The 22,603-nt window shown below is 36.1% G+C and overlaps 1 protein-coding gene across 2 annotated transcripts in view; it reads left to right on the top strand.

The window, feature by feature from the left end:
• Window positions 1–22,603, top strand: part of LOC141494999 (contactin-4) — a 582,571-nt gene that overhangs the window by 484,754 nt on the left and 75,214 nt on the right. For both annotated transcript variants that reach the window (XM_074196081.1, XM_074196080.1), the window contains one exon: window positions 7,701–7,828. In XM_074196081.1, the coding sequence (XP_074052182.1) occupies window positions 7,701–7,828 (128 nt within the window). The remainder of the gene's footprint in view (window positions 1–7,700; window positions 7,829–22,603) is intronic.

The following is a 22,603-nucleotide window of genomic DNA, read 5'->3' as shown; positions in this document are numbered from 1 at the left end:
GATACCACTGGGTAAGAGCAGTGAGAAGTTAAATGATTTGGCTGAATTACATAATCAGTGTATTCAACTGGGTTAATTCAATTGAAGTCTCTTTCACAATAAGACTGAGTCTCTATTCACTACTCCATGTTACCATGGAAGATTATTTACTTCTTCTTTCTTTTATTCGTTCCCTTTTTTTGAGTGGTGGCTGCACACTGGCTCATGCTCACTTCTAGGAGTGCTGACCTAATATACAAATGAATGGAGAAAATACAACTTTGAACAACATGTACAAAAAGGGATCTTCTCATATCTTCATATAACCTCATATCATGTACAGAGTCAGAACACATGGCATGATTTTAGGAATAAAGCCAAAAGATATGCTTGTTCTCAAACGTGTGAATGGGTTCACTTTTTGTAGTACCTGTACCCTCTTTATTAGAGATATATCCTTTTTGATTAAAGCTTTACTCATAACCAAGAGGAGGATAGCAAACTATCAACTATTATCATATCTTCTTGGTAAACATTACATTTCCAAAGTAGCTTTTTCCCATAATAAGATATGAGATAGGCAAACAATGATAGAAGGGAAAAGAGGGCATACGCAAAGGTCTCTGGTGACAGAAAAATAAGGGTTCCCTCTTTGGAACCTAAACCTAATTTGGGATTCCAAGGTCCAAGAGGAATTATGAATGTGCTTATAAGAGACTTCCAGGGAAGAAAATGCAAGGTGGAGAGATGAAAACAAAAATCTCCACCTCTTAATTTGGCTTAATTTGTCCCTTCTTTGGATTATTCACTTGGTTTTTTTCATTCACATCTAAAAAAGTACCATTTTGTACATTGAAGAGCTAAGTTACTTCTAGGTCCTTCATGATCTGAAAGAGTTAAATTATATCCCAAATTGTTCAGTATACTTCTATGGAGGAATGAAACTCAACCCAAGTGCCACCTTATTTTCTAGGTTTCAGTGGCATCATAGAACAGATTTTAGTCAATTATTTTGTAAATAGGAATATGATTAATTCTTTGAAAACTATTTTTGCCAAGTTGTGTATGATCATTGTGGTAATCAGGATTTGAACATGACTATTTTTGTCAGTGCATCTGCTCTCTGGAAAATAGACAATATTTATTGAACAATTTGTGTGTGCATGTGTGCGTGTGTATATGTGTGAATACTGTTGTGCATGCTATATACATGAAAAACATGTCTCTGTCTCCCCAGGATGGTTTCATGTGGTTTATTTTACTATATTTTTTATTGATATGATGATCAGAAAGGGTACCAGAAATCAAACTAGAAGGTTAAAGGTTAACAGTTACTGTTTCCAATGAAGATTCTTCTAAACTGAACCAGTTTAGAACCACTGAACCAGAGAACAGGAGCTTAAAATAACATGGGAAAGATTTTAATTGAACATTATAAATAGAGATTCTTCACTCTTCAGAAGATAAAATACAAGATAATCTCCTGATACAGAACCAGAGAGTATTGCTGACCAGTTTCTCGTCCTATTCAATAAGAAGTTGTTCCCCTTTGTGGGTGATGAGGTGAGTCTAAGAATTTGGAAAATGGATCTATCTATTCAGATCTTGGCTCTAGCCTCTGGGCTCCTTCAATAAGTTAAATCACTGGCTGGATGATTTAGTGATTAGTTATAAAACATTCTACAATGTGTTAATCAGCCCGTTACACTCTCAATATGTTATCTTTTAGACAAGCTTAAACCCCAATGTTCAGTTCCCTTTACAGTCACTACATAGGGATCTAGGAAGGTATACACTCCAATACTTTCCTTCTCACTCACTTCAGAACCTGCTGGTGGAAGCACCCAACAGAATTCATAGTGATCCTGCTAGTCTCTCACCACATGGCCTCTCCATAGCATATTGTACATAGTGTTTAGGGCTCATTCCAAAGCCTCATCACCATTTTTCAATCCCCAACATTTTTCAAATGCTTTTATTTATTTTGGATGTTCCTTTTTGATGTGAAAGGCAAAGAGTTTTCCTTACATAGTATACATGTCCTGGGTCAACCAACTCTGTCCACACAGCAGGAGAGAAAGAACACATGCTCTTGTTTGGCAGGGCACCATTCTCCCAAACTCTCTGTCAATCAATAACCATTTATTAAGCCCTTATTATATATTCAGAATTGTGCTAATTGTTCTAAGTCTACAAATAAAAGGAAGCTGCTTACTAATAGGGGGAGTGAGGAAAAAAGGGTAGAAGGGGTGGAAAATTTTGGGGAAAGAGTTTCTTAGATGAGCATGATGACTAAGTTCAGAGCATCAAGAAAGTATGGTTTATGACCCTTCCTCAAAATGAGCCCAGAACTCACCAACTGGGAAAAGGACCCATAGGAGTAGAATAAAGAGACAGCTGAGACAGGGGTCTGGAGTCATGGTGACACAGACCTTCTTTCAAACTACCCCTGGCTCAACTTTTCCCATAATTTCCCACTTAGGAAACCTTAGGGTCTGAACTGGACATGATATTTTTTTTCCCATGAGACTTTTCAAACTATGACCCAATTCATTTAGATCTTCATTCACTCAAAGGTAAGGGTCTGCATTAGGACCCTTCTAAAAATGTCCCTTGGTAAGAAAATCATCAAACACAGGTCATATAGACATCCGTGTCATAATCTTGCCTTGGAAAACATAATCATTTGTGAACATTCTATCCTGAGCATTGAGGTGATAAAACAAAAGGAATGAGTTAATGGGATTATAGTCCCTAATTCTGAAAGCATTTCAGTAGAGAAGGTGGCGAGGGATGGATTGTTCTTGCCCTACTTAATAATAAGAATCAAATGTTGTCACTCATGTGCTATCTCCCACCCCACTGACTACTGTTTAACACCCGAGGATGGTGTTTATCAGCCATGGCTGCATCTGTGCGTCTCATTTCCTAGAACACCTGTCATTTGGAAGTTGAATAAAGAGCTAGAATGTGCCCCATCTCTCCAGAGCAGTGAATTCAGTGTCACACCAGACCAGCCTCCTCTACCTCTTGTTCTTGGGAAAATACTGACTTCAGAGATTCAGGAGTTAATGTACAAGGAACAGAAATAATCACATGATATATTTAAAGGGGGAAAAAATAGCTCATGATGATGATTAGTCTTTAAAGCGTTTGTTAAGAACTAAATGGAAGACTGGCCTATGTACACAATGGCCTGTGAAAGTCGCCTACACATTTTCCAGGAAGAAAGAGGAGCTGCTTCAAACTTCACTTTTGTCTGAACTTAGCAATTGCTTATCTTGTCTCATTCCTTAACAGATCATAACTCCTAAGGTGTGTAAATCCCATTCCTTACAAGTACCTGAGGAGGAGGAGGAGGAGGAGGAGGAAGAGGAGGAGGAGGAGGAGGAGGAGGAGGAGGAGGAAAAGGGAGGGTGAAAAAGTGGTACAATCTCTGCTAGAGCAGTCTTCAGTAAGGGTTTGGTGATTACCAGGGCAGGAGGACAACTCTTCAGCATTAGCTACCACACCCAACTAGCCAAAGTTGGACAGAACGTCCCCCAACAAACCACAGGGAGGTCCTTTTGATTCCTGTTTCTGCGGTAGAGATCCAAGTTTCTTCTTACAGAGAACTTTATTCTATGTCCTACATGGAAATGAATTTGACCCAAAACAAAAGGTAACCTAAGAGAATCAAGTCTATTCTCCAAACAAATGAGGAAATGGAGACTCAGAGTAATGAAGTGACTTGACTGATGTCAAGAACTGGATTGAGCTCTGTTGTTTCACTAAGAGAACCTGGATCATTTTCTTTGACCTATTGCTGCCTCATCATCTCCAAAATGATTTAAAGCAACAAAAGATGACTCCCTAAAGATCACCTGGAAGCTCTTCAGGAGGCTGACATCAGGAAACTTGCCCCATCTTGCAAGAGAGAAGCTCCCTGATTCTGACTAAGAAACCGAGAAATACAGTCAACATTTGCTACTCTTTTGAAATTTCACTAAATTGTGGAGCATTTTAACCTCAGTTCTTGCAGCTCATTAAAAATGTATTGGCTGACATATTTCAGAACAAAATATGCTTAATAATGCCTCATTTAATTTGAACTTCTCATCTAGAAAGAACACTTTCAATGGAAATGCTTAAAATGGTCAATCAAGAGATTTTTTATACCTAATTAGCAGTTTTTAAGACCCTCAGTGATCAAAAATAGACCTCTTTGCTTAATAGGGAATGCATCCACACACACACACAACATGGACAATATCACTAGAAATTCTTTCATTAAAAATTTATTTCAATACATCATCAAGGCAAGGAGATGACCTTGAATACTTGAATGCTGTTCCATATTGGAAACCAAATTGTGGCAAGCCCTATCAAAGTGGGAAGGCTTTAAGCATGGTCATAGTATCTGGTTGGATGTCACTTACCAGAAGACTAGGCTGATGAAGTTTAGAGAGACTTTGACCCAGGGTTATGAATCAAATATAAGATATTAAATTCAAAAGGTGGTTGCAGTCTCTACAAGTTGAGGAACTCTTACAAGACAAAACGATGGATTCTTGAATTGTTCCAATGATCTGAGGCTACAAATAAATTAAAATTACTTAATCTAGTATGAGTGGTGCAGAAAGAGTGACATGCTTGGAATAGTGGAAACTGAACTGGAATTCTGATTCTCATTTTCCTTTTTTTTAATTTTTTTTTTTAGGTTTTTTTGGTCTTTTTTAGTAAGGCAAATGGAGTTAAGTGGCTTGCCTAAGGCCACACAGCTAGGTAATTATTAAGTGTCTGAGGATGGATTTGAATTCAGGTACTCCTGACTCCAGGGCCGGTGCTCTATCCACTGTACCACCTAGCCACCCCTGACTCTCTTATTTTCTAATTTAGGCAAGTTGCTAAACTGCTTCAATAATCTCATTTGTAAAATGGGGAAGTTGGACTACATAGCTAACATTTTGGTTGTTTTTGTGCAGTCATGTCAACTCTGTGACCCCACTTGGGTTTTTTTTAGCAGAGATACTAGAGTGGTTTGCCAATTCTTTCCCCAATTTGCTTTATAGCTGAGGAACTAAGGCATACAGGGATAGGTGACTTATATAAGTTCATACAACTAGATCAGATTTGAATTCGGGTCTTCTTGACTCCAGGTCCAATGTTCTGATTGATCTCCCATCTAGCTATCCTGTTTAACATTTTAGAGCACTTAAAATCATCAAAGTTCTTTACATATTATTTCATCTGATGCTAACAACTATGTAGGGTAGGTGCTATTATTATGACCTAACCTAGTGATATTCTGATAAATGTTTACCAACTGGTTCTCTAAAAATAAAAATGCATGCAGGATACAATTTAAGTTTAGTCTGCATATTTAACATTTGCATCACTTTTCTTAGTGTAAATAGTCAACAAAACAGTAAATCCTTTTTTCCCTGATATAAAACATTCCCTGATTTCTGAGATGTAAATTTTCACTCCAAAAATTGTACAAGAATTACAAAACACTTCACATATAAATCTATATAATATATAACTGATCCATACAAGAAAATTGTGAAATAGATCTTTTTGTTTCTCAGTTTCCTTATGAGGAAGTTGAGGCTGAGGGGGTATAGTGAATCTTTTAGGGTCACACAGCTAGGTCTGAAGCATAGTTTGGAATCTCATCTTCATGACCCCACCTAAGTCCTGGATGATGTATTCGTTCTCTGCCATCTCAAAATTGATAATCCTGATTCACATGCGCCATAAATTTAAATATAGAACATAGGATATGAGCCCAAATGGGTTCTTATAAATCAGCTGATTCAAAATCCTCATTTTATACATGAGAAACCTGAGGTTCAGAAGGGTTAATTAGTTGATCTGAGATCTCAGTCAGTAAAGTTGCTAACCAGGAGCCTGTCTTATTCAGTAATCCTACATCCACTGCTTTGCTGAATTCCATCTGCCCATATTAATTATCTGAAATCTGCCAACATTAATCATCATGAAATAAGAATTTATTCAATACCTCCCATATGCTAGACAATATAAAAGTGAGAAAGGTAGCCTTCTACCTAATATATTATTATGGCTATAACAACCACAAGAATGATAATAATAAGCAAGTGAAAATACCTTATAAGCCTATGTCTCTGTTTAAAATATTTATATTTTTATTTAATTTTGCCTTTTTAAGGCATTAAATGAATGATAGTAATAATACCTTATGCTCAGCATAGAGAATAGCTCCAGGAAAATACCATTTATATATTTTATATATATGTTATTATCCTCAACATAGGACATTCTCTCCTCTGGTGGAGTCCACTTTTATCATACAGTTTGATTATTATCTATCTGTTCAATATATCATTATGGTTTGCATAAGGCCATGGGCCCAGATATGATCAGAGGTTATTACAAACTTTGGCAGTTGGGCAGAGGCTCTGATGACTTCTACCAAGTTGGAAATATTCAGGTATAATCCTAGCAAGAAACTGAATACATTACATCATTAGATTTCAATATGCCAAGAGTAAAATATGGTAGTCCCTCAAAAATATGCCATCTTAAGATGTTGTAGTAGAAGTATTGCATATAGAAATAAGAGAAGTGACAGTTTTTCTGTCCTCTACTCCAGTGCCTATGTACTTATCCCTGGGTGCCAAATATCAGAATAAACCCATATTATCTGCGGTTGGGGAAAGGAGCCTGAATGCGGAAGGACTTTATACCAACTAAAGGAAATGAATTTTTCTAGAAAAAGAAGTCTCCAGAAGGATGAGATAACTACCCTGTCTTAGGGTAGAAAGATAAACTTAGGATCTTAGTTTCAGAGCTGAAAGAATTATTCAAGGTCATCAAGTTTAAACCCCCTCATTTTATAGATGAGGAAACTGAGACACAGAAAGGGTTCCACTTGGCCCCAGAGGGGAGGGAAGAACTAGGAATAATGATTGCAGAGAAGCAAAGTTAGGTGTGATGAAAAGGGAGGAGGGATTTACTTAAAATTAGAAGCATTCAAAAGTTATCTTGGGACAAAGAAAGAATTCCCTCACAAAAAGCAGAGCAGTATAACTATTTCAGTTTAGTTCAAAAGCTATTAAGAGCCTTTTACAGCTAAGTCTCCATTAGTGTGAATAATGAATCCCCTTGAAGTGGTCATATTATTTGAATTCACACTGCATATTTCCATTGGGCTGGAACCAATAACCATATTTTACATAATTATAGCTTCAAATAGTGCACACTAGCATACATGCAACATTTTAGATAATTCATTATTCACACTAATGGATTTATGGTGAGGGGTAGAGGTTAGCTTTATATGTATGAAACTGTATTAGATACTTTGCATGTAAAGTCAATACTGAAATAATCGCCACATTCTACTGGGTAGATACAAGGAAGATACAGATGGGGGGAAGAAGATAATTTTAGGAGGGGGGAAGCATTAGCCACTTATAAAATGGCCAATATTGTATAATTTTTCAGGTATATTACATAGGATTGCGTTGTTTAAATATGGGTTAGACTAGACAGCCTTTGAAGCACCTTTCTATTCTATAATTCTTTGATTCTTGGACCAATTCAGGTAAGTATGAGCAGGTTTCACTAGTAGACTGGATAGTAGGTGATTAATTCCATGACCATGGCAACCAAGCAAAATTTACAATTTGAAAAGTCACATTTCCACTTGGGTAGTTCGAATACCATTACTGATTTTATCTTTATTTTGTTTTCAGAATTACTTTTTCTGAAGATGGAAGCCTTAGAATCATAAATGTGACAAAGTCAGATGCTGGGAGCTACACTTGTGTAGCAACTAATCATTTTGGAACAGCTAGCAGTACTGGGAACTTGGTGGTAAAAGGTAATGGCTAAATTTTACATGCATTATTTCCACTAATGTACAGTATTTCATTATGTCAAATACCGTGATTTTCTACATGGAAAAACTCCTGGTATGGAAACTCCTTCCAATGACACAGACCACAAACAGTCTCTAATGTATATCCTAACTGAGTGGCCTGTAACTAAAACAGATTAAGTGACCTGCCTATGGTTGCACAACTGGTGTCAAAGACATAATGGGCTTATGTGAGACTCAGTTAAGGGACATTTCTTATAAGGTGAAGAAATTGTGTAATTTATATTGCAGTCTATGGATGCCACCCTGGTGATAAATTAACTCATCACAGAAAACATGGCATGATTAATAATTCTTAGAGCAATGCTAGTTCCGAATATGATAGAGATGTTATCGTACTCTGGAATCAGCCAGTAGAATTTTAAGCCATACAGTATAACACATAGTATTGTAACTAATGTTATCTTCTATCCTTTAATTAAATGTCTTACTATTCTCTATGGAACTGAAGTTTGTGTCTAGGAATAGACTCTACTAACAAATTAAAAACATAAAATTGGAATACTATATTCAATGCACTTTTAAACTGGGGAATTTATATTTTTAAAAAATAACTACTCTGATTATTTTAAGTTAAAGATACAGATTATTATGCTAATAAAATTTTTAATCCCCCCTGTGCTCTGCTTTAGTTAGTCAATAGGCCCCGTCAATTTTACCCTATAGTTTATGGAAATGGAATAGAATTGTATATGAAAATGTTTTCCCCACTCATATTGCTTATAGCTTGGCATAAAAGTCATTCACGTTTATATATCACTCCAAGATTTAAAGTGCATTTTCCTCTCAGTAATTCAGTCAGTCAATCAACAACTATTTATTAAGTTCTTGTGTTAGGCATGGTGTAAAAAAGCCTGGGAATACCAAAAAAAAAGGTAAAAAACTCTCTTCTTCCATTTTAAATCAAGAGATAGCACATGGATAACTGTATGCATGTAAGATATAAGCAGGGGAAATAAATGGAAGGTAATCTGAAAGAGGATGTATTAGTGGCTGGATAGTGAGTAGTAATAATATTATTATTGTCATAGTAGTTGTGCCATCACAAAGAGAGCAAAGTCACAGACTTATTCTTTCTTTAGAGAATTAAAGGTCAGATGACTGAAAATCTAGAAAATTCTGAGCAGTAATATATAACAATCACCATGGGCTTGACAGAAGCCAACTCATTTGTAGAAAGGCAAAGAAATGAAGAAAGAAATATTCTGGAATCAAGTTCAAATAGTAGCTCCACTATTTATGACCTGTGTGACGTTGGGCAATTCTCTTAATCTCTGAAGGGATTCATTTTCCAAATGCATATATTGTGGGATTATCAGTGATGAGATGAGACAAGATGAGATCATCTCAGTCAACTCAAATAGAAATGAATATTTCTTAGATATTGCCTTAGAAAACTTCAGATTGGCATCATCTATGTTGTATTATATTTTTATTTGCTTTGTAAAATGTTTTCCAATTACATTTTAATCTGATGGCCCCTGAAGATCTTGAGATGAGCTTTTGTTTCATCATTGTATTTTTTCCTATAAAGGGTTTATAACATCTTAATCACTAAACAGTGAGTATAGGTGCTGGTGAAGAATACACTTTTAATCCCACAAACTCATAAAATGTCTTCATTTTATGTGAGGAAAGAGTGCTAAGGACACTTGTGAAGCTTAGATTTCGAGACCCAATTTTTTAAAATGAGCACAGTAACAAAGGAGCTTATCTGTCAGAGTGCTACCTAACAGAAGCAAACATTGGTGCTAGTTTCACACTCCTTTCAAGGACTTCTGTCACCTGGCCAGAAGTGAGATAGATGTATGAGAGTAGGGCAGGGGACAGATAATTGGTCACCAAAAAAGCATACAGTGACTTGCCTGAATATGGTGATGCAGGGTGTTCCCCTAACCCCCAACTTCCCCGGTGATAGATACAATATGTGGTCTGAGCTATCGGTGTAGTGTGTCATTGTTTTCCCGGGGGTCTCATGCGGTCTTGTATTAGATCTTGCATTATTTGGAAGCCAGGACCCAGCATACATCTGAGTGCATCTGAGGAAGAATGATGTGTCCTGAAGCCTTGCCCTCAGAATTACACCATATCTGTTTCTTTGTGACAAAGGTCAGTCACTTACTCCTAGAAAAGATCACCAGTCATAAGGATCTTTGAAACCATGACAAACAGAGACTTTAGGAGCAAGCTTTGATTGATTGACAGTTCATGTCTGCAAGCAGAATGAGAAAAGTAGAAATTTGGAAGGCACAGGTGAAAAAAGAATTAGAGCAAGTCTAGGACATCCTCACTGTTGCCCAGGACAACCAATTACTAAGAGCAACAATCTGAATATATAGGACCAGTATATTTCAAGAAGCTGACCCATTGGGTATATCAATTCATATATACTGATATATATGCCCATGTGCAGAAGGAACCACTGGCTTCATCTGTTGGTTCTATACACATTTATGTATTTCTGTGATTACACCTTTAAAAGTAAATATTTCTGTGAAAAAAACTTTTCCAACTCTCAGTGATTAAAGGAACTAGGGGGAGGAAACAGGCCAGCAAGTTTACGTGACTTGCCTGATCCACAGAAATGAATAAGTTTTCCTGATTAGTCTGTGTTCTAGATGCAATTATACCTTCAGGTTTGGCAATGATGAATGTATGTCTCAGGGTCAGCAAAATCTTACTCTTGATAATTCTGTCTTAAAGATTCCCTCTCCCACAGGGTGTCAAAAGGGAGACCTCATCAACAAGAGCCCACTTTAATTTCCTTCCTGACAGAAACAGGACTTCTCTACAGAAGGGTCCGAGGCAGCACTGACATCAGATGCTTTCTTATGCCCCAAAGCCGCCATAGTAGCCACGGCTCTACTCAGTTTACAGAGCAGAAGTGGTTTTCAATTACTTTCTGGTAATATTTGAAAGTGGAATTGCAATGTCCATTGTCTGCCATGTTTGTCACTTGAACAAGTACTCTATTGGGCATCAATAAAAAGCCCAGGAATGAGCAAAGTCTTCACCTGACAGCTTATTGCTACAAAAACCACTCTGTGCAAAAAGCCCCATCCCAGAAGTCATAATGGTGTCACATCTCCAGGTCTGAGAAAGGAAACAAAACACTAATAACCTTGTAAGGAACTAGAACATATTCAACCTGGGTAAGACACTTCAGTAATAAAGAGTCTCTGAGAGAGGACTTATAACAAATAATTTCAGTGAAAGTACATCCAACAGAATAATTATTTCCCATTGCCAAAATACTAATGGGCAAGGAGTGATGCCCAGCTCTGGAAAATCATTTTAGTTAATAGATGATTGTTTTCAGTATCTGGGAACTTTGTAAAGCATGTTAAGAGTATTGTGATCTAAATTACATTGGCTTGAAAATTGATCAAACCTCCTGTTTAACAAAGAGGGCCCTGCTACCAAGTAATAGGTAAGAGTTGTGACAGGGTTTCCAAAATCATAAATATGTAAGCTGCACACACAGACCAATTAAATATCATAAAATGCAGGAAAGGTTTTACTCCAGGGAGCAAAGAGAGCGTGGATGTTTATGTATCATTTCTCTTTGGAAACCCTGGGCAGGACCCTGCAGTAATTTTCCAGACAGCTTGCCCTCCAGACACCATCATAGCCCTCAGTCCCACTACAACCTCTTTTACAGACATTCTATGACATATAATCTTGAATCAGGCTATGCTTAGTACAGGCTTATAAATACCCATAAATATATTACACATATGGTTCTGGAAATGAATTTATATGTAAATCTTTGTACAATTACACCTGTTTCTTATATACATAAGAATCATTCATTTCATTCCTTCTGAAATAAAGTCTTATTTAATTCTGGTTTTAAGACTTTTCAATAATTCAGTAAAATAACTTTATTATGAAAATTAATACTCCCATGTTATCCCTAAGCTTAATATGTTTGCATGGGGAAAAAATAAGAGTTTGGCTAGCACTGGGGATATAAAGGGGATTTCATTAAGTAGTAATGGAGGTAATATAATATGAACCAGGAAGGCCTGGGTTCAAATCCCATTTCTCATTCTTAGTTGCACGATTATAGTCAAGTCATTTAATGTCTCTGAGCCTCAAATTCTCCAGATGTAAAAAAATAATAATAATCCCTACAGCATCCTATTTTACCAGGTTGTCATTGTGAGACTCTAATAAGAAAACATGTATAAAATACTTGTGCGAACTTTAAAACATAGAACTATCAGATGTATGGCAGAAATGGATGGGGATGGGGTAAAACTTTAAATTTGTCAATGTGTGTTGGTGTGGAAATTCTCTTCACTATCACGTACAGAAATTCATCTGTCCCTTATAAGCTTAGATAGTTGTCTTAGGCAGTAACTGTCATTACTTCTGTGCTTCAAACTTACCCTTATTAATGACAATGGGCACTTTGGAATCTTAGGACAGAGAAATAAAGGCATGGAGATAAAAAAAAGTTTGAGTGAGGACCAGTATGGAAAGGCCCAATGATAAGGCCCAATTTAGATCTTAGTATAATTCATCTGGGACTTGACTCAGGGTGTTAAGTTACATCCTCATTTTCCTAGGAGAACAACCCATTCTTATTTTGTTATTCCAGGGAAGAAAAAAAGAAACGTGTTTTCACCTGATCCGTGTGTTCACACAAGTTAATAATTCCATTACTTTGGGTAAGGTCAGAAGAGATTTGAGATGACATTTATCTCTCGATAGTTATAACTCCCATTAGCATTAATGGGAATTACATGTGAGTTCTGAGTGGTAAGCATACCTCTAAGTGAGGGAGGAGGACATTAACAGTAAACGAAAAAAAAAAACATTCTCAAAAACTAGCCCATAAAAAGGAGAAAGGCGCCAAAAACCATTCTGAACTTCAAATGAACTGGGACGATTACTGTATCCTGTATGGAGGAGCTTGATTTTCTGCACTTTTAATACAAAGGTAATCATTTAGTCTTATATATGGCCAAATGCTACATTTTAATTCAATTTTGTGGGCTACAAAAGGACTAATTTATCAGCTGAGGTGTCTCTGACCTTAAGATATACTTGTATTCATTTTGATCTCATCATATGTCATTGATTAAAAAACTGTGAAGGTCAGACATCAGAAGACACTTCTTCTAACCTTTTTTCATTGCTTCATTAACAGTACTTTTAAAATCTCAGTCTTTTTTATTCATGTTTTCAGGGAGAGAATGCAGACAGTGTCAAGCACAATGTCAGTAAGGAGGGGAAAAGGAGGGGCTAAAATCCATTACACCAGATTCAAGGGGTTTAAAATAAATCTCTGGCAAGCAACCAGAAGATGAATAAATATTCAAATTATGCATGAGCAGGCTTCCAAAAATACAGAATTTTGACAGGTGCCCATGGGGCTCTTTATTATCATACCATCATCCGAATTTCTGAAATCTACTGAATTTTTTTCACCCCCACAAGCCAATTATAATATATTTTAGGATTGGTTTCTGGTTAATTTTAATTGAGAATGATTCTCAAGTTAAAAACCTAAATTCAAACTTGGAGTATAACATCTGACCTTTAAACAAAGAAGTGTTCCATCTACAGAGAGAAGGATCTGGTAGACATTATTAAGAATGATGTAGAGCACAGGCTGCATTTACATGGAAGATATAAATATTAATTCCTTTTTTCCCTCCTTTCTTTTTTATTATGCCACGGGCTAAATGTGCCAGATCTTGTATGACACCCAATGTCTTTGCAGTCCGGATTTCATATGGCAGGTGGCTTCAAATAATAGGCTCAAAAAGCAAGACCTTGAAGTATCTGTACATGGGGGTGGTTTAAAAGCCATTCATTCATTCATTCAGGGTTCATGAAGTGCCTACTGTATATAAAGTATTCTTTCAACATATAGTAATGATAATTATAATCATAATAGTAATCTATGTACTGATATAGAAAGCAAAGTGTTGACATATAACAATGATAAAAACTATTCCAGCCATTTCATGGCATACTTAGGTGAATAATATATAAGTTCAGAGCTGGTAGGAATTGTAGGGATTATTTAGTCCATCCTCCTCATTTTATAGATAAAAAAGGAAGCTAGAGAAGTTGAGTTGCCCAAGTAGGGTAGAGTTTAAACAGCAAGGACGCTAGGTGAAGCAATGGCACAGACAGCGCCTGGTCTCGAGTCAGGAAAATTCCAATCTAGCCTCTGGTTGTGTGCCCCTAAGCAAGCCACTTAACCCAGTTTGCCTGTTTCATTATCTGAAAAAAATGAGCTAGAGAAGGAAATGGCAAACTCTTTACCAAGAAAACCCTAAATGGAATAACAAAGAATCAGACATGACTGAAAATGACTTAAGAACAACAATCTTTAAAATATTATACTTAATGATTGTAGATTGGAGAAGATTCAAATTCAAGTCAATTTGACAGACTATATGCCAGAGTCTAAATGATTCAAAGTACCACACCTGGAGTAAGGAAAACTTATCTTCCAGAGTGCAAATCCACCCTCAGACATTAATTAGCAATGTAACCCTAAGCAAGACCCTTAATCCTATTTGCCTCTTTCCTCTTCTATCAAATAAGCTATATAGTAAGAAATGGCAAACCACTCTAGTATCCCTGCCAAGAAAACTCCTAATGAGGTCATGAAGGAGGAGCCAGGCACAATTGAAAACAACCCACCAACAACAACAGCAGTCTTCTCCAACAAGGTGCTTGGTCAAGAGATGATTATAGAATGGAAAAGAATCAAATTCAAGTCAACTCAACAAGCATTTATTAAAATTATGTTCTAGATTCCAGGATAAGCAGTTTGAGATCCAGAAACAAACAAAAGAAAAATTCAGTACCTGTCCCTAAGAAGCTGGCATTTATTAGTAGAAAATCAACTCATATGCCTATTAGCAAATAAAAAAAGATATAAAATTATTTCAGTGGACTAGTAAAATGGATGACCAGCAGACCACTAGCAGGAAGGACCTTGTTTGGCAAGTAGACTTGAAGATGAGCTGTAAAAGAAATTAAGAATTGTGAAAGGCAGAGATGAGGATAGAGTGTAATACTATTCAGAAGAGAACCTATGCAATAGCATGAAGGTGGAAGATAAAATGTTGTATGTGATGAGAATGTGGAATGATTGCAAAGGGGAGTGATGTGTCATAAGTCTAGAAAGGTAGGTTGGATTGTAAAGAGCCTTAAATGACCAATAGAGGAGTTTTAGTTGATCCTAGAAGCAATAGGAAAATATGTAGGCTCAGTTCTCAGCAATTTTTTCCTCTATTTCTCCCTTCCTAACTCCACTCTCTTCGAAGCTTTCAGCCATACAACTCCATACATCAAATTTCTGTTTCCAATCCTGAGATCCAAATATACATCACTTCTCTACTGACCATTTTCATAAACCCTGGCTCCATGTTACCCTTTAATTCATTTACTCCTTCCCTCCATATTTCTGTTAATGACCCAGCATTCTCCCAATCAACCTCACCCTACACTAGACCAATTCATATACCCATACCAAACTCACCATTTCCTGAAAATATCTTGTACTTTTCTGTGACCATGCCTTTGACTACACCATTTCCTTCAATGCCGTCTCTACCCAGTGTACATCAGTTGATAATCCTATCCAACTTTTGAGATCCCATTCAAAGGCCACCATAATGCATTTTCCCACCAGTCCTGCCCCTAGAGAGAAGTGATTATTTCCTCCTCCATAGGACTTTTCCTTATATTTCTCTTTTACTCTTTCCTTGTTCTCCTTCATATTTTACTCATTTGCATCTATGAAGAGGTTATCTGGTAACTGTTTAACAGTCAGTTCTCTGAAAATAAAAATGTATAAATGATATTTTTATGTTTAGTCTGCATTATTTCCTCCATAGCTTTATTAAGTTTAAAAAATGCTAAAATGATAAATTAAGTCCCAATAAATAGCACTTACTGTTTGCCAAGGTATAGATGCTGATACTAGAGAAGCATGGGAGAAGCATGTTCTCTTAATCTGTTCAAAACTTATGTGATACCTTTTTTCTATTGGAAAAAAGATAAGAGTCAGGAAAGGGAATGAAATTGATTCTCAGTACAAGCTGGCTCCAGCACATCCCTGTCACATCTTCTCCTTCCTAGGCTGAAAACTCCTCGAAGGGAAGAACCATAATATTCTTCTCTTTAGCCCTTTCAGCACCAAAAACAATGATGTCATACAGTATATGATGATAAATTTTGGATGAATGAATGAATTAAAAACATTTGTGCAACTTTTCACTATAAAATGCCTGTGATATTCATTTTTATCCTAACAAATATATTGGAAAGCACTACATAGTGTGATTTATCCTTGAACTTCGTTCCAAAAGATGTTCCTAGTTCCTCTATCCAAGAGGAGAAAGCCTTAGAAGCAAGACATACTCAGATCCCAAAGTCCAAAAAAAAGATATAAAAATAAGAATGATCCCCAAATTTCTTGATGGTGATATGTGATGACACCACTGGGGTAAAGTTTATACATAGAATAAAGTAAAGGATATTTTTTCTAAATGGGAGAGAGAGAGAGAGATGATCCATCACAATGTTCACACCTAGCATTGCACAAACATCTTATGTTCTAATTTGAGGATAAGGGGTAAGATGACATTCATATCACAACAGTCTAGACACAATCACATAGGTTTTTTTCAACTGAACTGTCTTTCAAAAGTGGTTTTAACTATCTTGCATCTTGTATGCAAAATTATTTAACACTGTCTCCTGATTTGACTAGGGATCAATCAGGAAACTGTAACCAACAGTGACGTTTGGCTGCTAACCCACAACAAAAGCTTTTAACATTGGGTCATTACTATGGAATACATTCCAACCTAATTAGACTTCTTCCACTGGAACCAATTATTTCTAGGCTATAATTAAAGGCCTTTCTAATAGGATTAGCTTGAATTTTGACCCAAGGCATCTATGGTAGGGAAGAAAAGTTTGTTGATAGAAGTGCTAAGTGTTAATTATGAGTAGTCCCTTGGTAGTGCTATTACTGCTCAAACATTTCAACATGAGGTCATGTTAGATCTTATCAGGTTGACCGAGCTGGCCTTGGTGATGGCTATAAGTACAGATTCAAAGGGAAGTCAGATAATGCTGTTTCTTCCTATTTTCTCTCTTCCTAGACTAAAAGGGCAACCAAAAATATCGCTTAAGCTCTCTTTCCCAGTTGAACCTGTACCCTAGACCTGAATAGTCGGCACAATAGTACTCTTTTGTATGCTATTGTTGACCCTAGAGAAGAATGGATATGATTTAGCCCCTCCAGGCCCAATGATATTGAAAAAGAGATCATAAAAGTAATGGTTAAACTATTTTAAGTAATAAGAGCCAGACCTAATGCCAACACTCTTAGTTTATGTTTAATTTGGGGATGAAAGAGGTCCTTGTAAGACAAAGAATAGTTAATTAAAAAAGAGATTTACTTTATTGTAAGATAACAATGATATGAAACAAGTATGCAGTGGTACTTATCTTTCACTTTAATAAACCATTCCCTCTTTACAAAAATGTGGGGGGGGGGGGGCAGCTAGGTGGCACAGTGGATAGAGCACCGGCCCTGGAATCAGGAGTACCTGAGTTCAAATCCAGCCTCAGATACTTAATAATTACCTAGCTGTGTGGCCTTGGGCAAGCCACTTAACCCCATTGCCTTGCAAAAGCCTAAAAAAAAGTGTCTGGTCAGTTTGTCATCAGGACAGGATATGGTTGTCTCTGTGGTCTCAGGTACACAGGAATGAGAGGCCCAGACTCCATGTGATTGGGACTTTTTATGCCCTTGGGTGATGAGAATCTATGGCAGAGAAAGTAAGAATAAGTAAGTCCCAGGGCAAGGTTGTCTCATTCTAAGAAAAGTTACAGGAAAGAGGGTCCTGGGTGTACCCCTTGTTGGGGGAGGTTGGGGGGAGAAGTTATGTCAGTGACTCAGGGACTAACCATGTCTCAGCACCACTTTTTCTCTTTTTAGAGAAAACTAATAAATATAGGAAGAGGAAAGTTGAGCCTAACTCATTTCATGAGTTATCTAAAGCAAACTATCTGATAGGTCTCTTTAGCATTTGTGGGACTGAAATTAAAGGCAATGATTGGTCATTAGTTTGGATGTGCTTCTTCCTTTAAATTCAATGATGATCTAGGAAGTTTCTTTAAATATCACCTGAATTTCGCCTTAGGGTTCTTAACCTAGGGTCCATGAACTTTAAACTTTATCTGTCTCACACCATCTATATGTATGTATGTATGCATCTATCTATATCTATATCCATATCTATATATAACCCATATATCTATGTATACATGTTTATATACAACATGAATTTATATAAACAACATACATATATTTTGTACATACCTATATGTATATTTACAACATATATTTCATTACTTATATACATAAAAATATACAGAGTGAGAGAATATTATATTGCAATAAAATGAAAAGGAAATTGGTTTCCCATGTATTTTTAATCCAATATATTTTATTTTATGCCTTATAAAAAATATTATGAGGAGGGATCTATATATAGGCTTGACCAGACATTGTCATAGAGGCCTTTGACTAAAACAAAGTCGAAAACCCTTGCTCTTTGCCAATGGTAGCTTCCATAAGGAATCTATTTTGTTACAAAGAAATCAAAGCAAAGTATTTTCTTGTTCTAATTCTAACTATCTGGAGGGGGGGGAGAATGAGAAATCAGAGGTTTTCCTATCCTTAGATGCTGGTCATAAATAATCTTCTATATCAAATATTTTACCCCTTGATCCAGTAATTTTTTTTATTTCAAAGTTTTTCATATAGATATTCTGCAGTCCTATAGACACAGTCTGACTCATTTTAAGGGTTACTAATTATTTTACAGAACCTTAGAGTTGTCAGGAAACTTTAGAAATCACCAAATTCACTCATGCGTGAACAAGATTCCCCAATATGGTGTGCAATGAAACCAACCTGTGTACAAAGTAACCTCTCTACCTCCTGAGGCAGCCCATTTCATTACAGTAAGGTTAGGAAGTTTTGTGGTTTTGTTGTCTTTTTATATAAAGTATAAATCTGAAACTCATAGGTTAGTCGTTGGGAGAGGTATGTCCTTTTAATCTGTTCAAAACTTATGTGACACTTTTTCTATTAAAAAAAGATAAGAGTCAGGAAAGGGGAATGAAATTGGTTTCATTTCCTAATACATATTTACTGATCAGAATAAACAAAAAATAATGTAAACATGACATGACCCTTTGGTTTCATTAAGACTGTGAAACAAATTAATTTCTTCTTCACTAATTCAAAAGGGTCTTGTGTAGTTTTGACACAATTTAATTGAACTTATTACCATGAGTTGATAATAAGAAGTATATTGAAGATATCCATCTGGCCTGCATTGAAAACCTCACATGTTTCATTCTTCATGGCTGTCAGAGGCTTTACTAATTGCCTCATTTCAGCTGTTTTACAATCAGTATGATTTAGCTATTAATGTGATAAAAGTCTTAGTAGAGAGGAACTAGATATTAAAAAGCATAGATCTCTGACCTACCTCCGGTGCTGCCTTTGAACATTTCCCCAGCATTATTAAAGTTATATATTTTTGAAAAACATAAATAAAAATCCATCTATGCCTCTTGAACATCTCTTTGGGTTGCATCTGTCGCCTGGCTGAGGAACATTTCCCAACTGGAGAACAGAAATGCTTTATGTCACCTCTTTAGTTCATAAAATGTTAACTCCAAAGCCATACTTGTTTGTTTGGTTTTTTTCCTTGTTCACATTTTCAGGAGCTGAAATGGATTTAAAATGGATAATTGCACAAATAAATAAGGAAGGACGTCAAACCAAGAGCTCTTATCCTTTGTTTCAAATATTTGGGGTTTATTGTATAAAATTGGCTGGAGAATTTATGCTTTTCCAGAGGGGCTAGTTATTATGTTTACATGCTCTCTTGAAAGAAAAAAAAGGATTTTTAGTTTTTTTTTAATTTTTTTGTTATCTAACTCTTTGCCTTTTAGAGGTAAACCCACAGAGGACAGTAAACATTGCTACCTAAACTCTGGAGGGAATATCTGGACTATTATAAACCCTGATATTGGAGGGACATATATCAAAATAATTCATGAAAAACTTATCCCTTGCTTTCAAGTTTACTTTACATGTTTGAGACAGGAGAGGCGTAGCCTTCCTGGATAAGCAGTACCACCAACCCCAGAGTGAATTTCCCTAGCTGTCATGGGCTTTCTAAACTGAACTACTGCTCCAAAGGTCTCTAGGTTAAACAGAAAATCTGACCAAGATGAAAGCAAGTTCATTAATGTTTCCATCATCTGGCTCTGATTTAATCTAAAAGATTAAAATTGTTTCCTATTTTCTACATTTATTTGAAAAACTGAGAGGTAGTACCTGGTTATGGGAATAGAACATTTAGGAAAAAATAATGCTTTTTTCTATGGTATCATGGCAGTTCTGTAATCAGCGTGAATAAAAGAACAAGATGTTTTTAAGAGGAGATAAGCAACTGCTTTCAAGATTTCCATAAACTAGCTAGCAGGTCATCTCTTATCTTATTAACTTTTTGCTCTCTTCCCTCAAGATCCAAGCTTGCTTCATGTTTAAAAGAGAAATTCTTTACAAAGATGAGGAAGAATCAAATTCTGGAGAGAAGAGTAGTATGGATAAGGGGAGGCTGGGATAGGCAGGGATAAGAATGAGCAATTGGAATTATAGTAAATATGTTGGATTTCCATGTATACCATCATGGTGCCCCACACTCTCAAAGTCTTTGCCTAGTTCTCCTTTATTTCTCTTATATTGAAGTTGAAAAACCTGATCATCATTTTTCTGCTTAAACCTTATAGGTTTGAAAATTCTTATTTTATCTTAGATTTTTTTTCCTCTTTTCTTTGAGCCCAAAAGTCACCTTAATTCTTCATTTCTATCTTTTGTTCCTGTGCTCATTCTCTCCTAAAGTCTTTTTTTTCCCACCTAGTAGTACAGTGATTAGAACACTGGACCTGGAATCAAGAAAACTTAAGTTCAAAGCCTTCCCTCAGATACTTATTAATTTTGGGACCCTGAGCAAGTCATTTAATCTGTCTGCCATAGTTTTCTCATAAATAAATTGAAAATAATAATAAGACCTATTTTCCAGGGATGCTGTGATAATAAAATTAGATAATATAAGTGATGCCCTTTAGAAACCTTAAATTGCTATATAAATGTGAGCTATCTATATTTGAAACACCAGATCATTTTGGATCAGAGCCCACCAATGCAAGGATGAAAACAGTGATAATGTCTAATAGAAAATAGTACTCTAGGGTATAGAGAAGTGTAATGCAAAATTAGAGATATTATGTCTAAATGGCATGTTAAGTGCAAACTCCATAGAGAAATAAATGTTGTCTACTTCGTTTCCTTAAATATTCAAGGGGGGAGGGTTTGCTTGGACTAGCTCAAAAGAACTGATTGTAAAATTTTCAGTGTGAGAATTTACAACTTGTAAATTCAAATCAGGTTTTGGATTTATTGTTTTTTTAACTGCCTAGACTTAAGAAAGTGATGGAAAAGTCTAAATAATGCAAATTAATCTTAAAATGTGATATTTATATATTGGAAGAAGAAGCTAACATTTACCAAAACACTGCTATGTAAATACAACAAATGAATTAAATGGAACCATAGCTCTAGAGTTGAAAGGGACCTCAAAGGCCATGGAATTCCAATCTCCTTGGTTTACATCAGAAAAAAAAAAGAAAGAAAATTGTTTCAACAAATGAATAATCAAAGCAAAACATTCCTGCATTGTCCATGTCCAAAAATGGGCATCTCATTTCTGCAAATTTAGTCCACGGTCTCTCCACCAAGAGTTAAGTAGTATTCTTCATTATTGGTCCTATCGAATCATGGTTCAGTCCCCTTTTTTTACTGATGAGGAAACTATATCCCAGGGAGATTATGACTTGCAAGTGTCAGAGGCAGAAAGAGTATACAACAGTAAAAAGTGGAATTCAGTTGAAAAAGATCAATGTTTAGCCATTTTCAAATGACCAAGCCAATTTATCAGTCAATCAATCAACCGGTTTTTATTAAACACATACTCTGTGCTAAAATACTATTCTAGACTCTGGGGAATTCAAAGACAAAAATGTTAAAGTGTGTGAGAAATGAAAAATGAGGGAGAGGGAATATATAGTTAAGAGCTCCTTTTAAGTTTTACACTTGAGTCCACAATGATTCTTCCTTTTCTCAGCCACATCTATCCCAGGAGATTATCAGTAAAATAGAGGCTTAATTATGTGAGCAAATGCTGATCTTCTATTTAAATAGGACAAGAAAACATAAATCCCTACCTTGGATTTGAAGAAATTATATTAGGGATCTTCTAATGCCTCCAATGTCTTACTATGACAAAGGGATGAGCCTTGAAGGTTACCCCAAAATAGCACAAATTCTGGCAGAATTTACCAAATGGAAAGGTGTTGAGAATGGACATGGTGACAGACTATATTTTGCCCACACCTAAATTCAGAAAGGTTGTCTCTGAGATTGTGTATCATTTCCAATTATAGGGACTCATGAAACTGTGTACCTAACAGATGCAGAGTTGGGATCTGCCCCCTGGAGAGAGTACTCACACCAGGGAAAGCACAAAGACACTCAAAGGTGATCTTATTGTGAGAAATAAGAATTAGACAAGAGGGAGATGCTCA

This window comes from Macrotis lagotis, chromosome 8 (genome assembly GCF_037893015.1).
Source record: "Macrotis lagotis isolate mMagLag1 chromosome 8, bilby.v1.9.chrom.fasta, whole genome shotgun sequence".
Lineage (NCBI taxonomy): Eukaryota > Metazoa > Chordata > Mammalia > Peramelemorphia > Peramelidae > Macrotis > Macrotis lagotis.
The sequence above is the reverse complement of the archived record's forward strand: the minus strand, read 5'-3'. Positions and strand labels throughout refer to the sequence as shown.